General features: G+C 39.2%; 1 protein-coding gene across 1 annotated transcript; it reads left to right on the top strand.

Annotated features, from left to right (window-relative positions):
• The first annotated feature begins 8,662 nt into the window (after positions 1-8,662).
• Positions 8,663-18,028, top strand: psma1 (proteasome 20S subunit alpha 1). The gene is made up of 10 exons (XM_052029479.1): positions 8,663-9,271; positions 11,502-11,546; positions 12,966-13,067; positions 14,303-14,406; positions 15,384-15,472; positions 15,663-15,733; positions 15,993-16,122; positions 16,207-16,286; positions 16,939-17,043; positions 17,784-18,028. Exons 1-10 carry the CDS (start codon positions 9,269-9,271, stop codon positions 17,841-17,843), a joined length of 789 nt encoding a protein of 262 aa, XP_051885439.1. The 5' UTR covers positions 8,663-9,268; the 3' UTR covers positions 17,844-18,028.
• Positions 18,029-18,540: the final 512 nt, after the last annotated feature.

The raw sequence follows: 18,540 nt of genomic DNA, 5'->3' as shown, positions 1-18,540 counted from the left end.
ATGGCGAATACAAAATATGTTTAAAATGTGAACAAGGTGGAGAACGGAGAGATCAGATAGGAAAACTGAAGGCAAAGTTAAAGTTGTAAGTTCTGAGGAGCCCTTTTTAAGACAGACGGAATAAAACCAGAAAATGCAGGGGCTTCTCTGCAGGTCAGGCAGCGTCTGCGGAGACACAAAAAGAAAGTTGACTTTCTGGTCAATGACCGGTCATCAGAATTTTTGCTTTTTCTAAATAAGGTAGAGTCTTGTGAATAAAAGATGAGGGAGCAAATAGTTAGTGACGAGGTTCAAAGCAGGACAATGTCGCCCCGCGGAGTGTTGTGAATGATTCACAAATGATTTTGAAATCGTCAGCCAAAGACGTAGGAGAATTTGGGAAGGATGGGACCGTGTCCGAGGACCTGGGATGCAAATGTTTAGTTAAGTTGTGGAGAACTTGATGAGATATTGCCAGAATGGAAACTGATAAGTCATCCTTGAAGTAGTTGAGACAAATACAAAATAACGTGGCTTAATCAATCAAAAGTACTTTAATGTGAAACTAGGATATCCAAAAATTCAAAGCAATATAAATTGTGTCGATTATGGTTCCATGACTTTTACAATTAAAACTCCCTTCAATCTATTGCTCGTTCATACCGGAAAACGTGCATGTATTAACAATAATCTAGAACACTTGAATGAAAAGAAATACTTTGACACCTTTAAAAACTCAGAGACATGGTTCATATACCCCGGGGATTGTCCCTCGGCATTAGTTTGTTTTAAACACTGGTATTCAATCAATGTCAGTGTTTTTACTGGATTTTCGGTGAAATTGTGCACATCTGTAGTAGAATTATAAATTCTATTTTTGTAAAGCTGATTTTGGAACAGATTTAATCTCAGGCAATAATTTTTGAGTAATTACTGGTATCTTATTTTAAACCATGAACATGAGCCGAACACATCCGCGCAGAAGTTTGGAAGGAGAATTCATTTCTGAGGTTTGTGCCACCGTTGGGTGATGAAGTTAATCCCCAACATTCCAATGGCAAAAGATATTGATGTTTTTGACAGTTACATTAAACGCAATTCAAGAAATATCACTGAAGTCAACATCTCAGTTGACAGCTGAAGTCATAATAATGTGAATTTCATATATCAAAGGGTGTTTTGTAAGATAAAAGGTGCTTTTTTGGGGGGTAGGCTGCGATTAAGATACCAGATTCTATCCTTTGCAATGTATGTGGTGCCGCCAGGAGGACTCCAAAGTTGTTCGGTGCAGAAATTGGTTTGGACAGCTGAAGCTGCTCTGTGTACATACATATTAGATTGCGTATTCCCGCTTTTCTCAATGTCAAACAGGTCAATGTGGTTTGTTGTTATTGTCATCTACTATGCGGGCTATACTTGCTGAACACTGTACTTCACAAATGCCGCTGTAGTGGGCCGTGGCATCGTCGTCATTACATTACCCCACACTTGTTGGATCTTACGTGAACACCTCAGGTCTTGAGGTCAGTGAGAAAGAGTTGTTCATCACCTGATTCTGTTTTCAGGGTTGAGTAAATGCCTGTTAAGTAGATTTGAGTGAGGTTTCTCCTCATTGCCCGAGTAGTTAATGCTAAATCGCCGACTTTGGTTGATTTGAAACACTGAAGCGACGATCATTTGGCCTCTATTTGCATATTTTGAATACGAGTGTATCTAAGAAGCTGCACATGGATTGCCAAGATGTTAGCTCCGACTCAGTCTTTCCAAGTTTCCATTTTTGACCCCAGAATTCCGTCATATGACTTGTTCCAGGCTACCGCTTTTGTTTGCTGATCACGCTATTTAACATTATCTGTGTAACGATTAGTGAATGCCAAACGTGCTTCCGTACGATACAAATCATTTTGTGTTCTGCTTGACGCATGTGAATTCAATGTCAATACTGAAATTACTTCAGACGCAATCAAGTTAACTGACATGAAAATGTGACCTGCGTTTGGCCCAAAGAAACAGAAACGTCCTTGTAACCAGATTTCACAAGTTTCAGATGCCAGGAACAGATCATTAATAAAGAAAAATAAAAGTTGCTAAGGATTTTTTTCATTCAGATTTTTCATCAACATGTTCAGATATTTTGCAAAGGTTGCATTCAGTGCTCTTATAGTTTTTATGTACCGTATATCAAAAGACAAAGTGAAGTTACCACAGTATAATGGTACTGTATTGGTGAGCAATATTGTCTTTCAGTAAATATAGCTAGTCTGTAATAGCTTGAATATTACAATATGGGAAATTTGATGGTTCCTCTCTCGTCAAAACTGCCAATCACATTATTGCTACAGGAGCCCATTTGTAAAACAAACCAATGCAATTGTAACCAAATGATTCAACCATACCCAGATGCTCTTGGTTGGCCTGCCATTTTTCACACTTCATTAAAATAACCTCATCCAGCAATCTTTTACCCATAGGGAATTGCACAATAAGTCCCTTACACCTATTAACTCAGCATAGGCTTTTGATCTACTAAGTCTTGAATTTAGAATCCTTATACTTCTCTTCAAATTACCTGGTGACTCTGCCCCTCCCTTTCCCAGTAACCTCTACCAGCCTTTGGAAACCTCCAAAAACTCTTGCTTTCCTCCTACTCTCCCCTCTTCCACATCACTCACTCACTTTCTTCCAACACCATTAGCCAAGCATTCAGCTCCTTACCCTAAAGATCTCTGACCCTTTCTACTCCTCTGAGATGTTCCTAAATACCAACCTGGTTCACCACTCTTTGATTATTCTGTTCTAATGTTTCCATTTTAATAGTGTCAGTTTTTGTCCAACTACACAATTGAACTGAAAAGAATCAATGTGCAAAAGAAGAACAAATGATGGCCAATACTTTGCACAATTTTAGCACAAGAGAACAGAAAGATTTTTTTCTCTCTTGTCACTTATTTTTACAGGCCTGTAGGTTTACCTCTCTTTTTTCTTAAAAAGTGAAAATATTTGCAAACATCCATCAATGTCTGCCTGCAGAACCTCAACCTGTTTCTTTCAAATCGGTTTCCAGATGAATCACAACTTCCAACTGCTTCCCAAGTGCTTCAAAATGTGCTGCATCCTCCCAGTAGTGTCATTTATCTAACACTGTGGAAACAAAAAACAAGGGAACATCAGCAGATGCAGAAATCCCCATCTATCCCACTGACTATTCATTTCCCTAGACCAACATATTTCTACACTTTGCTATGCTGCTTATGTAGTCATTGGTCCCATGGTGTCATACAATTGCTCTAATCTGCCCAAGATGTCTTCATCCACATTGATAAACAGAACAGTAAACAGTCAGAGAGTGCCATAACTACAAAGGTGCCTTTACTTCCTTGATACTGCAGGTCCATCCACTCACAATCCTCTATAACTCACTGCATAATGACAACCTCCAGGAAATTAATTTTATTCATAAAAAATTAGAAGTATGTAATACGGAAGCTCCCAATCAACAGTTTCTTAATAAGCCCTGTTATTCCCATTACTTAACATAAGCATGTCATCAGTTATCATTCATTTACAGCTTTAAAGCAAATAATTAATGGGATTTTACACAGATTTCAAATGTTATGTGCAATGACCTTGAAATGTGGCCCTTCCCCAGAGAGCCCTTGTTGTAGCTGTATCTGGTTTCAGCATGTCCCTTTGCACATTGTCCTGGACCTTTAAGTTTGCTGGGTCGTTGCACTTGGTTGAGGAAAATACTTTGCTCTCTAGGTTTTGCACATACTGGAGAACATCTTTCACTGTGTTGATGCTTTCCCAGCACTCGTTGATATTTGTTTCGATGTGTGCATTTCGGAACAGCCTGTTGCACTCAGAGGCCTGTGTTATGGAGTTGTTCGGGACAAACCCCAACAAATAACACTGCATTTCTTCTCAAACCTTCCTGATAAAGATGTATTCTTGAAAGATATGGGCAACAGTTTCATTTCTGGTGCAGCCATTGCAAGGCTAATATGCAACCAGGAAGTTTTCAGATTTCTGTGGGCTCTAGAATAATTCCTGTTATTCTGGTTTAGAAACTCTGTGCTTACTCTGAAACAACTGTAGGCATTCCTTACAAATGTAGTTATCCACAATAAATAAAGCATTCACAGCTGCCCTCGGAGCTACTATAGTCCATCCCGTGGAGAAGCAGAACCCTAATAGCAACACTTCAAATTTCTCTGAGTGGATTTCAAACAGGAAAGTTGGGATGCTCATTTGAAAAAAGTTACCTTTTACACTCTGGAAGAGACAGACACCTTTATGTCTGTGCTGAAGCTCTGGACAGCTGTGACATGCAGTCCTAACCAGCAAGCAGGACTAAACACTGGTCAATTTCTAGCCTCTTGTCTTCACATGGACAATTCCCAAATGCCAGACATGGACATTCTTCAGTACACATACAGTACTTAAAGTAGCTTCAAAACCACCATTCTGCAGCCTCACTTCAGCCAACCCTTAATTAACTGATGGCTCATGCTGTCTTCAACAGAAGGATCTGATCTTCTCACTTGCTGCTACCTGCAATTCGCCCCTCCCCAATGGGATAAGTTTACATACCTACCTCAAAGGGTCATTATTACAAGTGGCTCTGGCAATCTCTTTAGCTGTCAACAGAAAATCATTGTCAACAAGTTGCATCTGAAAAATGCACTGTTCAAAATTAGTTATTGCTTCCTCCAAAGGCAAGTATAACAATGCATCTGCTGTTGTGGTCTGCTTCGATGTGCTATACTCAATAGAATGGTCCAGGTACTACAAAATGATAGCTCACCATTGTAGTCATGTAGCTGCCATTGTCAGAATGACCAATTTTGGTCTAAAACTTTCTGTCACCAGTTTATGTTCTGTGACCAGAGTGATATCCAAATAAAGAGAAACTTCTGGAATCGAATAACCCCAAACAGGAGACTTAGAACTTAAGGACAAGGACAAAGGACAAGGAATGACTCACTGTTAAATTTTACTCGACATAGCTCTGTTGCTTTTCACCCCTGAACCAGGACTCTGTACTATAATTTGTGAAGGGGACTCAATCAGATGGCCAAAATCAGAAGAAACTGAATAACACTGAGAAGGAGCAAATCTCAGTCACATTGGTTACTCTCAAACAGCCAACCTAGCTCCCTCCTTTTCCCTGACAAGTCTCTGCCCAATCTTGTTGATTCTGAATTCCAGGTAGACAACTACAAGCTGCATAAATGTGCACTTGGTCCACTGTAACCTGACACCATGTTTTTGTCACCTGCTGAATTCCTCCCCAATTCTGTCCCAGCACCTTCAGGTGTTTCTGTTTGGTCTCTGTAGGAATGAGGATATCATATTGATTACAAAAATACCTTCGGATCCTTTTTGAACTATTTTGTTCATCATAAACTGATTTGGGACCATCTTAACCCCATGTAGCATCTTGATGTAGGCGTACAAACTCTGATACATATTAATTGTCGATAGCTCAGACTCCATAATCCACATCCAACTTTGTATTGGCATGAGACAGGCCAAGCTCACTACAGTATCAAGATCCCACTAATTTTACAAATAATCTGCTAAAGTAGGCAGCAAATGGTAGGTCAAATATGTTGGCGGAATATAGTATTAATGGTAGGATTCTTGGCGGTGTGGAGGATCAGAGGGATCTTGGGGTCCGAGTCCATAGGACGCTCAAAGCGGCTGCGCGGGTTGACTCTGTGGTTAAGAAGGTATAATGTGTATTGTCCTTCATCAATCGGGGAATTGAATTTGGGAGCCGTGAGGTATTGTTGCAGCTATATAGGTCCCTGGTCAGACCCCACTTGGAGTATTGTGCTCGGTTCTGGCTGCCTCACTACAGGAAAGATGTGGGAGCCATAGAGAGGGTGCAGAGGAGATTTACAAGGATGCTGCCTGGAATGCGGAGCATGTCTTATGAAAGCAGGTTGAGGGAACTCGGCCTTTTCTCCTTGGAGAGACAGAGGATGAAGGGGGACCTGATAGAGGTGTATAAGATGATGAGAGGTATTGATAGGGTAGATAGTCAGAGGCTTTTCCCCAGGGCTGAATTGGTGGCCACAAGAGGACATAGGTTTAAGGTGCTGGGGAGTAGATATAGAGGAGATGTCAGGGGTAAGTTTTTTACTCAGAGAGTGGTGAGTGCGTGGAATGGGCTGCTGGCAACGGTGGTGGAGGCTGATACAATAGAGTCTTTCGAGAGACTGTTAGATAGGTACATGGAGCTGAGAAAAATAGAGGGCTATGGGTAAACCTAGTAATTTCTAGGGTAGGGACATGTTCGGCACAGCTTTGTGGGCCGAAGGGCCTGAATTGTGCTGTAATTGTTCTATGTTCTAAATGCTTCATTTTTGGTTTACCAGATAATCGCATGGTTTTATATGTCACAAAGACCACCACCAATGGGTTGCCTTCACCATCATTCCATGTGCAGCTCCTCCTCCACCTGGCGCTTCAGGGCATAAGGAATTGGCCTTGGGTGACAATAAATAGTATTGGCTACTGGATGAATGTGAATATATGGGCTCCCTGGGTTATGGAAAACCTGACTTACAGCAACCCGACTTCACACAAATCCTCCCATAATTTTTTAAGTATTTTTCAATTCAGTAAAGTTAATTACAAAAAAGCAAACATCTTCAGGAGTTATGGAACAGGAGTATCATCGAGTTAATTCAAAAGACAACCAGTCTTCAAAAAAATGTTTGCATGTAACCTCCCCTCAGTAATCATACAGATACATTGTCTTTTAGAACACAGCTGCTGATTCACAGTGGGAGGCCATTAAATAGAGTTGCTTTGGATACTGACAAGGTAAATCTCTTCTATTGACCACCGCAAAATACTTTATTAAAGAATATATCATCCATTGATACTTTAATGCCATCAAAATGAGCCAATGCATGTGTAACATTCTGATTCTGCACCATTGTCACTACACGGGGGAAGACTATAAATAAATGTTCCTGATAATTGACCCTTATGGAAATTGTTCATTTCTGACTTATGGACAAATATCAGTTTATGGACAGTTCTCAAGAACAGAACCCGTTGGACTGCCTGTATTAGACCCAAGAGAGCTGCAGATGGTTTTGGAGATGATATGTTTGTGATGTATTATGATCTCCCAGATGCCCCAAGGTAAGATGCCAACATGATACATCACCACCCAATTGAACTGCTGTGCACATATGATGTCCTACCCCATCAATATAATCTGTCTTGTGACTTGGCCACAATGAGTGGCAGCTTCCTTAACATTCTCCTCTACCAGATGAAATACTACATTTTATTGTAATGTTATAATGTTATTAATGAACACAAATCTAATGATTCTTTTTTTTGCTGATGTCAGTTAATTTCATTCATGTATTTTTACACCTTGCATTGCTGATGTATTTCAAAATTTGGTTTTAAACTTGTTGCCAGATTGCGTCAGCATTACAAGCATTCCTTCAGGAGAAGAAAGCTCTTCCATATGTGTTGGACTCAAAAAAATGTTGACAGGTATGCAGTTTCACAAAATTCCTGTTGTCATTTTGATCAGCAAATCATCTTCTGGATTAGCAGCAAAAATAGGCAGCTGTCCTCAAATAATTAAAACTGATGCAGTATATATTGATCAGTTTCCCATTAGTCCCGTGAATTAGTTCTATTCCATTGGGAGAAGTTGGTGGGAAAGTCCAGCACTGCAGTGAAGAACATTGAAAAGTGTTAGGGCAATGGCACAATGTCATTTGGCACCAGATTGGAATTGTTGTGGACTCATTTGTTTGGATCACAGTTTACATGTCATCATGAAGCAATGGAGGATAGGGATGAATTTCTGCAGACAGCCAGAATTGAGGAAGGTGCTCTAAAGTCAAAAGCTTTAGTGAGGTTGCAAATGGCCACGTACAGGGGTTGACACTGCTCCCTGCATTCCTCTTGGAATTGACAGACAGAGAAAGTCATATCTTGTGCCTCTAGTTCGATAGAACCCACATTGTGTTTCAGGAGGCAAACCTTTAGCTGTTTGGATAAGACAACCGAGAGGAATCCTCACAATAACTTCCCCTGTTGCAGAGACTTTTCTGCAGTTACCACATTAAGATTTGTTTCCTTTCTTGCAGATGTTGCTGAGGTCCCCTTACAATATCCTCCTCTTCCCAGATGTGGATGATGGGGCTGTGTATCTGTGAATGAAGTTCCTCATTCCCAAGTTTTAGAACTTCATCAGGGATACCAACAGCTACAGAGTCTTTTTCTTAATTTGTTGGCAAATGAGCTTTGAGACTTTTTGTTAGACGAGGTTGGAGGCAACACCAGACTGGGTAGATTGCTGTGGGATGGAGCCATGGGCATTCACACAGACTTGAGGACATCTTCAAACTGTTCCTTCCAGACTCCAGTGACCTGAATGTCCTTGAAAAGTTCACACCCATTTTTGGCTCTCTGTGCAGTGGAGCCTTAGATGTTTGGAAAACTTGGACCACTTCCCAGGAGCTATATCACAGCAAAGACAGTCATCAATAATGAAATTCCCCATCATGTTCAATGCAACAGCACAGCTTTTGGTCGACTGAGAAGATCAAGACTTCAATCCAGCACAAAAGTCATGGCTTACTGGGTTACTGCTGCCCTCCTGTATAGTTGAAAATTGGACTACCTATGACAGGAACCACAAAGCACCAAGGAGATACCACCAATACTGTTTCCTGAAAATTCAGCAGATCGACGAGGAACATAAACAGCATCAAGGCCAACCTCCACAGAATTAAGACCCCAATTGTAATCAGTCGTTCACCTGTCCAACACCAGATCCCTGAAGCATACTCTCCATTGGAAGAGATTACCACGTGCACAGAGGAAAAGATTCAAGGCGGTTTTCCAAAACTACTTGGAATAAAAGTCTATATCCGCACCCATTGCTGGGACTTCCAGGGGTGGCACTGGGAACTCTTGGTCAGAGAAACCCCAAGTCAAAGGTGGAAGGAACACGCCACTACCCGAAGAACGACCCACCCACCCCGTCAGGCAGGTTCCGCTTGCCCGACCTGCGACAGGATCTGTGGACTCCACATCGACCTCATCTGCCAACTCAGAAGCGAAGTGAAGCAAGTTCTCGTCCAGCCCCAGGATCCTGAAGAGGGGAGACAGGAGAGGGGAGGGGCGTTCGATGATTCATTTCCATTTACTTTCCTGGCCGGCGCACAGGCGGGATTAATCAATCGGCGACACCATCGATCTTCCGATCGGTGCTGGAAGGAAACGGCGCGGCGGCAAAATGGTAGGGAGCGGGCGGCGGATCCGCAAGTCAGAGAGGGCAGCGGGTTCACGGTCTCAGCACCGCCCGGGGCGACTGGTCGGGGTGGGCGGTGCCGGTTCGCCGCTTGGTTTGGCCTTGATTCGGCCGTGGGCGCCGGTTTTGTGCCGAGTCATGTTGTAGTGGAGGAGCCGGGCCGGGCCGGGCCGCTGCCCTGGGCCGCGGGCTGGGAGCCGGTGCCCTCGGCGGGACGTCTCTCCCCTCCGGCCCGGACACCCAGAGCGGCGCCGACCCCGGCCCCGGCTTTCGAAAAATCCGCTGGAAGTTGGTGCCCCGGCCTGGTTTGAATTCGGGGCCCGGGACGTGGGGCAGATCTTCTACTCATTCTACTAAGCCAGCCTAGTTTGGATTTGTTTTACAACACTGAGAAATACTTAGAGATATTCAGTGTGCTTGTAATGTGAAAATGAAAGCTCGTTCATTTCTGATCAAGATTTGTTGCATTATGTCTCTTTCTGTGAAGTTCATGTAAATTACTTCGACATATGAAATATCCGTGATTCACCACCGGTTAATTCCTTCTCAAATGTAATTCCTGTTCTGTTGTAGACCAATGCCACTGCCAACCTGTGCACAGTACTCCATAAAGAGATGTCTGATAAGTTTATCTACTCTTTATGACATTTTGCTTCAGTAGAACACGTTGTCCAGTATCAGCAAAAAATCCTGCCCCTCATTGAAATAGGATCTCAGTTATCTCGGTAAATAATTAGTTTATCTGAAAATTGGACTTCTGACAGTAAAGCTTGAAGTAAGGAACATTATGGTGTCCAACAACGCCACTTTGGAATAATGAAGTATTCCAATTCCGGATCTAAGTTTTGTACAGGCTCTTTGAAGTGACAAGTTCCTCAAGTTTGTTCCCACTGCAGCAGCCAACGTGGAGGGGATCTGTGATGCATATGATCAGGGGAATTTAATCACATTTTAAAATTCTTTCCAAATCTAAATCAGGAAGAAAAAATTCATTGTTAATTTATGTGCAGAAAGTGAAAGTGGAACAAAAATTGATGGAAGTTGATTGAAGGTTTGATTCTTAAAACCTTGCACAATTCAGTTCTGAAGAATAAGACTCCATGCTTATAAAAGTAATCTTTTAATGCCTGATTGGTTACTTGACAGTAATTAATACTTATTGCTCTTGTTAGAAATTCATTTTCACCAGTTTCAGTTTTTCTTTGTGCTTAATGGGTAACCAGTGGCTGAGTGCAATAAATTAACAGCCATACATCAATTTCATTGTTTAGTCTGTTGACTAAGTACAGGAATAATAAATCATTTCAAGGAGCAAGACAAATCATCACTTAACTGTGCCCATTAAAGGGATCAGTGGATATGCAGCAAAGGTGGGAACAAGGTACCGAAGTGGATATTCAGCCATGATTGTTAAATGGCAGAGAAGGGTTGAATGGCTTCATCCTGCAATTTGGTATGTGTGGATACGTGAAGTTGCTTCTGATTTACGTCATAATAATGGTAAACTTTGTAAGACTTACCATTATTAACAGAGATCACCCTCTGATCTGAATTATTTATGCACTTGTATTTGTGCACTTGCATTTTTATTTTATCCACCTTCAGGAGTGTTTCCATGAATGATTTGCTTTGCTACTGTTCTTAAAGTTGTTCAGGGTAGGTCTGTCATTGAGGCTTCTCCTAAAGGAAGCAACGTGAAGTAAGATAATCCACTGGATTTTTTACCACTTTGCCTTAGAGTTATGTTAGACTTGAGCTGCATTTGTATCAAAAAGGCAATTAAAATGTGCTAACCTAGCATCAGTGCTGCAGAGTTTGGTAAATCCAATTATCGATTGGGTTGCCTTGCATTTTTAACATGTTAAATGATGCACTTTCTTTAAGAATATCGGTGTTTTGATAAAATATTATGCATTTTCATGAATATTAACATTTTATTGTCATTATTTGGCTAAAGCAAATTCAGAAACTGTGCCACATTCAGTTTCCAGATTATATTCTGTGGATAAGTATTAAGAATTTGTATTAGGATCACAATTTGTTTATTGTGAAATATAAACTATAAACTGTTTGAATATCAGTTAAGAACATTGGTGATTACTTACAAAAAGGTCCTTAAATACTCAGTAATTACTCAATAGATACTAATGTGTTAATCTTTATTTCTAGTCATCATGTGAATTTTGTATATAAATCTTATGTATGCTGTTTATTACAGTTCCGTAATCAGTATGATAACGATGTCACAGTTTGGAGCCCACAGGTAAGAAAAGTTGCATTGCAATGAATTCAGATTGTTATAAACATAAATGCAATGATCTATTTCTTCACAGTACTTCATAATGGAGTAAACTTGTTCTGGTCCTTGAGCATGATATCAAAAGGTTTGTAATAGATGCTTGATGGCAACTTCACTGAATAATTGTGGCTCATTTATGAAGGTTAAATAATTGCATACAGTTGATAGTATAAAGTAAGACTGCAATATGGGCAAATTAGATCAGATTGTTTTATCATCAGATGTGTGAATCAGTAATTAACATAGAAATATTAATTGAGAGAACTTTTATTTTTTATAATGTTCAAATAATATTTAAATAATTATACTGAATCTGCAGCGTACAGTCTACTTGGTCCATTTATTTGCTGGCATTTTTGTTTTTTTGCTCTATGACAACCTCTCTTCAACTAACCATATTTTTATTTCCTTTTTGTAGTGTGTGCTTTAAGTGCTTCCTTCAAACACATTCATTTGCTTCTGTGATGTGGCTGTTGTGGCACTGCAGCATGATTATTGCCCATCCCTGATTGCCCTTGAGGGGACATTTGGTGGGTTTGGAATGACATAGGTCTGACTGGGTAAGGCTGATAGGGCTTAGATAGGTGAATGCACAAGTGGTGGGACAGAGGGACGTGGGTATTGATAATCTGGGAGTCAGAGATGGTTTGCAAGCAAAGAAGTGATGGTGTATGAGACTTGGTGTGGATTAGAATACGGGCAGCAGGACATGGGCTGAATTACTTGAAAGTTCTTAGCCAGCTTCCCATCCTCCACTCCCCATGTTCCCAGCATTTTGTTGTGGGGAATTGTGGTTCATTCACAAATGCAGATATGGTGGCCTGACAACACTGAGGTGTTGAGGTAGAGTAGGGGGTCATCAGTGGCTGTCATGCATTTGAATGATGATGCAGAGGGCCATAGAGCTGAAGAATAAGATTGGGCAAAGGATAGGTCCATGGGGTCACTTAGGAAACAATGCAGCATCAATTTGGTTGAATACATTGGAGAGAACAAGATTGCCACGAGGTAAGGATTGTACCCAATGTCTGGACAAGAAAAGACGTTCTGAAATAAGGATAATATGAATAACTAAGTTAATCTGGAGGTGAAGTATGAGCAAGGATTGCATCCCACAGAAACACAGGATTTAATTTCTGATTGGAGGTCTTGTTGTGATGTGGAAGAACCAAATTGGAGCATTTCATATGTGGAGTTGTTTGGAGCTTGCATGGATTTAAAGGTGACTCATTGCTCCTGGAAATAAGATTATTCATTTTATTTTCAAATATTCTAAATTAAATTGGAGAATTCTGAATTTGATGGAAGTAGTTTTTCAAAATAGTGGGAATCAATACAAGTGTAAATTTGTTATCCAGGCTAATGATTATTTTGTTCTTTCAGGGGCGTATACATCAGATTGAATATGCCATGGAGGCAGTGAAACAAGGCTCAGCCACCGTAGGGCTCAAGTCAAAAACACATGCAGTTCTAGTAGCTTTAAAGGTAAAAATGTGGGCTATCTAATGGTTTTGAGTAACCTTCCTGCTCCCTTATGTCAGTTGTTTATTTCCTGAAGAGGTCTACTCTGTTTCAAGCAACTCCAATAAGTGCAAAGAGACTTCCAAACATCAGAGTGACAGAGTGGTTTTGCATCAAAGGTTGTGATGATTTTTGATTATTGAATCAAGGCTAACTAAAGAAGAAGATAGTTGTTAATCTTGGAGCACAGAAATACAGTATTTAGACCAACAAGCCTATAGCAGTGTTTCTGATTCACAAGAACATCTTCTCACATAATTTCATGTCATCCTGTGCACAACCACTTTAGTACACTATGCTTTATGGGGCAGGGCCTATTTTATTTAAACTAGTGATTACAACTCTAAAATGATAAGCATGGTAAAATTACATAGACAGGTTTGAATAAAGCAAATCTTATGCTGAACCCTTGTTAGCACATGATACTTAATTTAAAATGTTCTTTCTTCCTTTAATTGCCACTTTCATATTTACCCCTATTCTTTTAATGGTTTACAATTCAACTTATTAGGCACAGCTGATTCAAGTGTTTGTGCTTAATGTGTGAGCCTGAAGGGGGTGTTTTAACCTGGGCACTTTTCCAGCAGAGATTATTAGAACTCCATACTGAATACCTGGTGAACAGTTCACCAATCTTGCCCGAGAGATTGAAACAAGTCTTAAAAATTAAACCATTACGGAGATTAAGGATCCATATTTAGAATTTAATTTCTGTGAAACTATGATTACAGCACAGAGTATGTTTATTCTTTAGTTCTTATTTCTAATTCCCAACTGGAAATTGAAACTTTGTGAATATCAACTGATTTTAGTGTACAGCCCAGCTGTGGATGTCCCTTGATCAGATTACTGACATTAAAATGATCAGCATTTGTGATGAATTCCTGTATATACACAAAACCATAAACTCAATTTGAGCTGCCATCTTTCAGAAATGGGAGGGCAGTGAGATTTCAGGGCAAGAGCTCGATCTTCCTCCAGGATTCTTTTGGTGGGCAAGTCACCTTTTCAAGTTCCAAGAAATTTGGGATTTGTCAGATTGAGGATATTTTTGCATCCATAACTTTCTATTTCATTTCTTACTAAACAATACTGTTTCTTAAATCTCTCCCCTCTTTTTCCCTTATCATCCTTTAATTTTTTTTATAATTCTACATCATCTTTCATTGTAGTCACCTTTTGAACTATTTGTTTTGCAGAGAGCTCAGTCAGAATTGGCTGCTCATCAAAAAAAAGTACTCCATGTTGACAATCATATTGGCATCTCCATTGCTGGTCTCACAGCTGATGCTCGACTGCTATGGTAAGTATTTGTACATTTGGTCAGTCTGTAATTTGTTAAGTTGCAATCATTGTTCTGTCACTATGTTGAAGTAACAAAACAAGGTACAATATTGATTTATAAATGTGTGCTTTTAAAAATATATATATTATTTATCTCTCTTCCTGAAATGGGGCACAGAGTAATTTATTCAACTTCTATGAACAAAATAAGTCAATTTTTAAAATAACTTGAGGAAATGCTGGTAACACTGGCAGATAGCATCTGTAGAAAGAGAAACTGATAACATTTCAGGTGGAAGACCATTCATTAGAACTTGTAATTAAATCGTGGACTATAAACGGTGGAACAATATATTCTGAAAATTAACATTTCATGCATTTATTTTCACTTTATTGTCTTGCACAACACATAGTTTGCCATCAAACAATTGCGTTATCATACTACCTAAGCATTAACTATCTGCACTATGTTCAAGGGGTATTTCCTTCCCTTAAATCTCCCATTGGTAATTTTTCATGTGACAAGGACATCGAGTCAATCAACGTTAGAAAGAATGAAATATATTCATGTTATAGGAAAATTGTCGTGAATCATGAACATGAGAGGAGGGGGAAAAGGCCATTTAATTGATCAAACCTGTTCTATTCACATGATCTATATTGATCTGCACCCATCTTGCATTTCTTTTTATCATATATTTCAATTTTTTTTGCATCTGGAAATTTATCAGTTTCATTGACTGATTGCTTGCTTCTCTCAAAAATCTTAGCCAACCTTTGCTTTGGGCAGGGAGGAAAAAGTGGAGGTTTGTTCGAGTACAATTGATAATTGAGTGAAAGTGGAAGATATAAGGGTATAAACAACAAATACAATGTCCAGTCACTGCATGTCTGTCTTTAAAGCAAATACAAATTACTACTGTATTAGTGCTTTATTTCTATTGTTAACAGTCTATGCTTGTGATTTGTAATATTTTTATCCTTCATTTGCTGCAGCAACTTTATGCGTCAGGAATGTTTGGATTCAAGGTTTGTGTTTGACAGGCCGCTGCCAGTGTCACGTCTCGTGAGCTTGATTGGAAGCAGTATCCTTGAAATATAAATGGACAGAAAAGTTTGGTTTTATGTTTAATCTTACTTTGTTACATTGATCGCTGGATTTAAGTACTGTTGAACTTCAAGTAAACTATTATCAGGAACTGTTAGCATGAGTTGAAAACATCGTTCCTGACTTAATGTGAAATATGTTGTCTGAAAAATTCTTTAACCATTTAGAAACTCAAATTCCTACACAACGGTATGGAAGGAGACCATATGGTGTGGGATTGCTTATTGCTGGTTATGATGTAAGTTACAATCATTGCTCTACCCTTGACCTAATTAAAGCAGAGTAACTATGTATTTTAAGCAAGTTGATTGATTTCAGTACAGAGTGAGCCTTGCTCTTGTCACTGACAGTATCCATGTGATAAAAAGGAACTTGGTTATTTAAATGTGTTACCACCTGTGAGAGTGATAACAGCTGAGACTCTTTCACAGTGCATTGGTTAGTACCTGCTGTTTTAGCTTGACTGATTGAACCAACTTTTAATTTTTTACTTTAAGGATATAGGCCCTCACATTTTCCAGACATGTCCATCTGCTAACTACTTTGACTGTAAGGCCATGTCAATTGGTGCTCGTTCACAGTCTGCTCGAACTTACCTCGAGAGAAACATGGATGCATTCCAGGACTGTAAGTGTGAAAAATGTATTGTTAATTTTCTCAGTTGTTTGTATTTTTATTCACCACTCCCTTCTTCTCTCACACACTCACAAGGTAACTTGAATGAATTGGTTAAACATGGTCTGCAAGCCTTGAGGGAAACGCTCCCAGCTGATCAGAATCTTGCAACAAAGGTATTAATTTTATTTATTACAACATGCTATTGATAGAGTGCCTTGCAATTCCACATAGTGTACAAGAGGCTTTGATTTATGTTCCACTGAAAACACTGGAATAGAATAGCATCCAAAGTAAAACTATTAATCAAGATACAATGAAAGCCATGATTTTCATACACAATTTCTCCCCCCCCCCCCCCCCCCCCCCGCCCCCACAATGAGCAACAGGCATGTCCAGAGTCGTAATGAATGTTTTCTCCCTTGCTGTGACGAAACAACACCTTGCACTGTGCTTCATTTGGTAATCTGGAAAAAATCTTTCTAATGAGGGAAATTGTTTTATCAGTAACACCTTTCTCCCCCTCAAGTTCTGAGCTGTTGCTTATAAAAATGTATATCAATATTCATGACAATATACAATCTGCCAATGATATAATTAGACTTTTTCTGCTTTTTTTAGTTGAACATTAAATATAATTTGTTTCACAGAAGCCATGCAGTCCTGGACTAACTTTTACATTAAAACATGTAAACAATTTATAGTTACCAATTTATTAATACTGAATTGAATTATAAAATTCTGCTATTTGTATTTAGTCTTGGATTTTGTTCAGTGATTGATAAACTTGTGCAGCATTACCGATATTGAAAATTTATTTTCCTTCAGAATGTCTCAATTGGAATTGTGGGTAAAGATATTGATTTCACTATTTACGATGATGATGATGTCGCACCATTTTTGGAAGGTTTAGAAGAAAGACCTCAGAGAAAGGTATGCACAGAAAATAGTGGTATTGGTGCACAGTAAGAATGTATTAAACTGCCTTGCATGGCACTGCAGTCTTTGCCCAGTCAGTGTCAGATGTTTGCACAAGCCTGCCTCCATGTCACAAACTGCAAATTAGAAAGTTTATTAAACTACTTGCAATTTCCTAACATTTTTAAATCAAAAGCTCTCCAATTTTAAGCTGATACAACAAAGGCTCTTGTTGATTAGAGTTTTGGAGAATCTTAAGTATTTTGCATGGAATATTGCTGGAGTTTATTTAGCTAAAATTGCGCTGCATATTACTGCTGAAAATGTGTTAATTTCTTGGGCAGCTTGGACTATGTTTTATATTATTTACTGAATTGAGCTTACAGAATTTTCTTGAAATGGTTCAGAGCTTTTGGTCCTATCCATGAAGCAGCCTGCCTGACCTAACAAAAGTGTGTTATATTTTGTCAGCTTAAACATATTTGAATCTTCCACCAATGATTGACTCTTCAAGTCTCTGGTGTGTTGATACGTAACTAATTTCATTCCAAAGTGGTTATTTTTACTTTGGTAAATTTTATTGTTACTGACATAATATAAAAAGTAAGTGCAGTAAAAAGCTTTTAAAATACATAATAGTGCATTTTGACTTTAAATCTTACTTTCTACTGATTGAGGATGTAAATTCAAGTCTGTAAGTTTAAGATGAAGTCAGACTTTTTCCATTTTACTGATATCAGAAAAATGTCTTACAGGCAGCTCCATCTGATGATGCCCCCTCATCTGAAAAGCCAGAAGAGCCAATGGAACATTAATCTATTCATCTATTTTGTGCTTTGTAACTGTATTTGCAGCACAGCTTCGGCAGGGCTTTTGAGAAACTTGTATTTCAATAAAATAGGGATAAAAAATACTGTAATTGGCTTTTTTTTCTATAAGGATTTTGTTACCGATCAACGCAAAGCATCTGTAAAACCAATAAACTCGTGTATTACTGAAAGTTTCAAGTTTATTTTTTGGGATAGAATATCTAATGTTTAGTGAGACAATTAATGCATGAAAGTCAAATCTTCCAAGGCTTCATAACTGAGATGTAAACTTTGGTTCTGATAGCAACAGTGCTTAGTGATGAGCCAGTTGAATAATGCCCTTTTTTTTTGAGTTAGTGGATTTTAAGTAGGTTTGGAGTAATTTTGGTAGAACTGGCCTTGGTGTTCCAAGGTCGAGTTGGAATATATTGAGCTTTTATCCTTGATTCATCAGTCAGTGACCGCAGATAGAAGTTGTACCTTTGGACAATATCAAGTTCAGCTGAGACATGAGACTGCAGTTGCTGGAATCTGGAGGAACAAACAATCTGCTGGATTGTCGATGTTTCAGGTTGAAACCCTGCATCAGGACTTGGAGTGGAGAGGGGATATAGCCAGTATAAAGAAGAGAAGTGGAGTGATGATTCAGAGGCCTGGGAGGCATGATAGATGGAGGGAGATTAAAAAGAGGATCAGGCCAGGA

This window comes from Pristis pectinata, chromosome 14 (genome assembly GCF_009764475.1).
Source record: "Pristis pectinata isolate sPriPec2 chromosome 14, sPriPec2.1.pri, whole genome shotgun sequence".
Classification (NCBI taxonomy): Eukaryota; Metazoa; Chordata; class Chondrichthyes; order Rhinopristiformes; family Pristidae; genus Pristis; species Pristis pectinata.
The sequence above is the reverse complement of the archived record's forward strand: the minus strand, read 5'-3'. Positions and strand labels throughout refer to the sequence as shown.

Bases quoted from the DNA above. Each gene is read 5' to 3' on its own strand.
- psma1 (XM_052029479.1), top strand. The intron at 15,473-15,662 runs GTATCCTTGAAA...TTAACCATTTAG, and splicing joins CGTGAGCTTGATTGGAAGCA to AAACTCAAATTCCTACACAA. The intron at 17,044-17,783 runs GTATGCACAGAA...AATGTCTTACAG, and splicing joins AAGAAAGACCTCAGAGAAAG to GCAGCTCCATCTGATGATGC.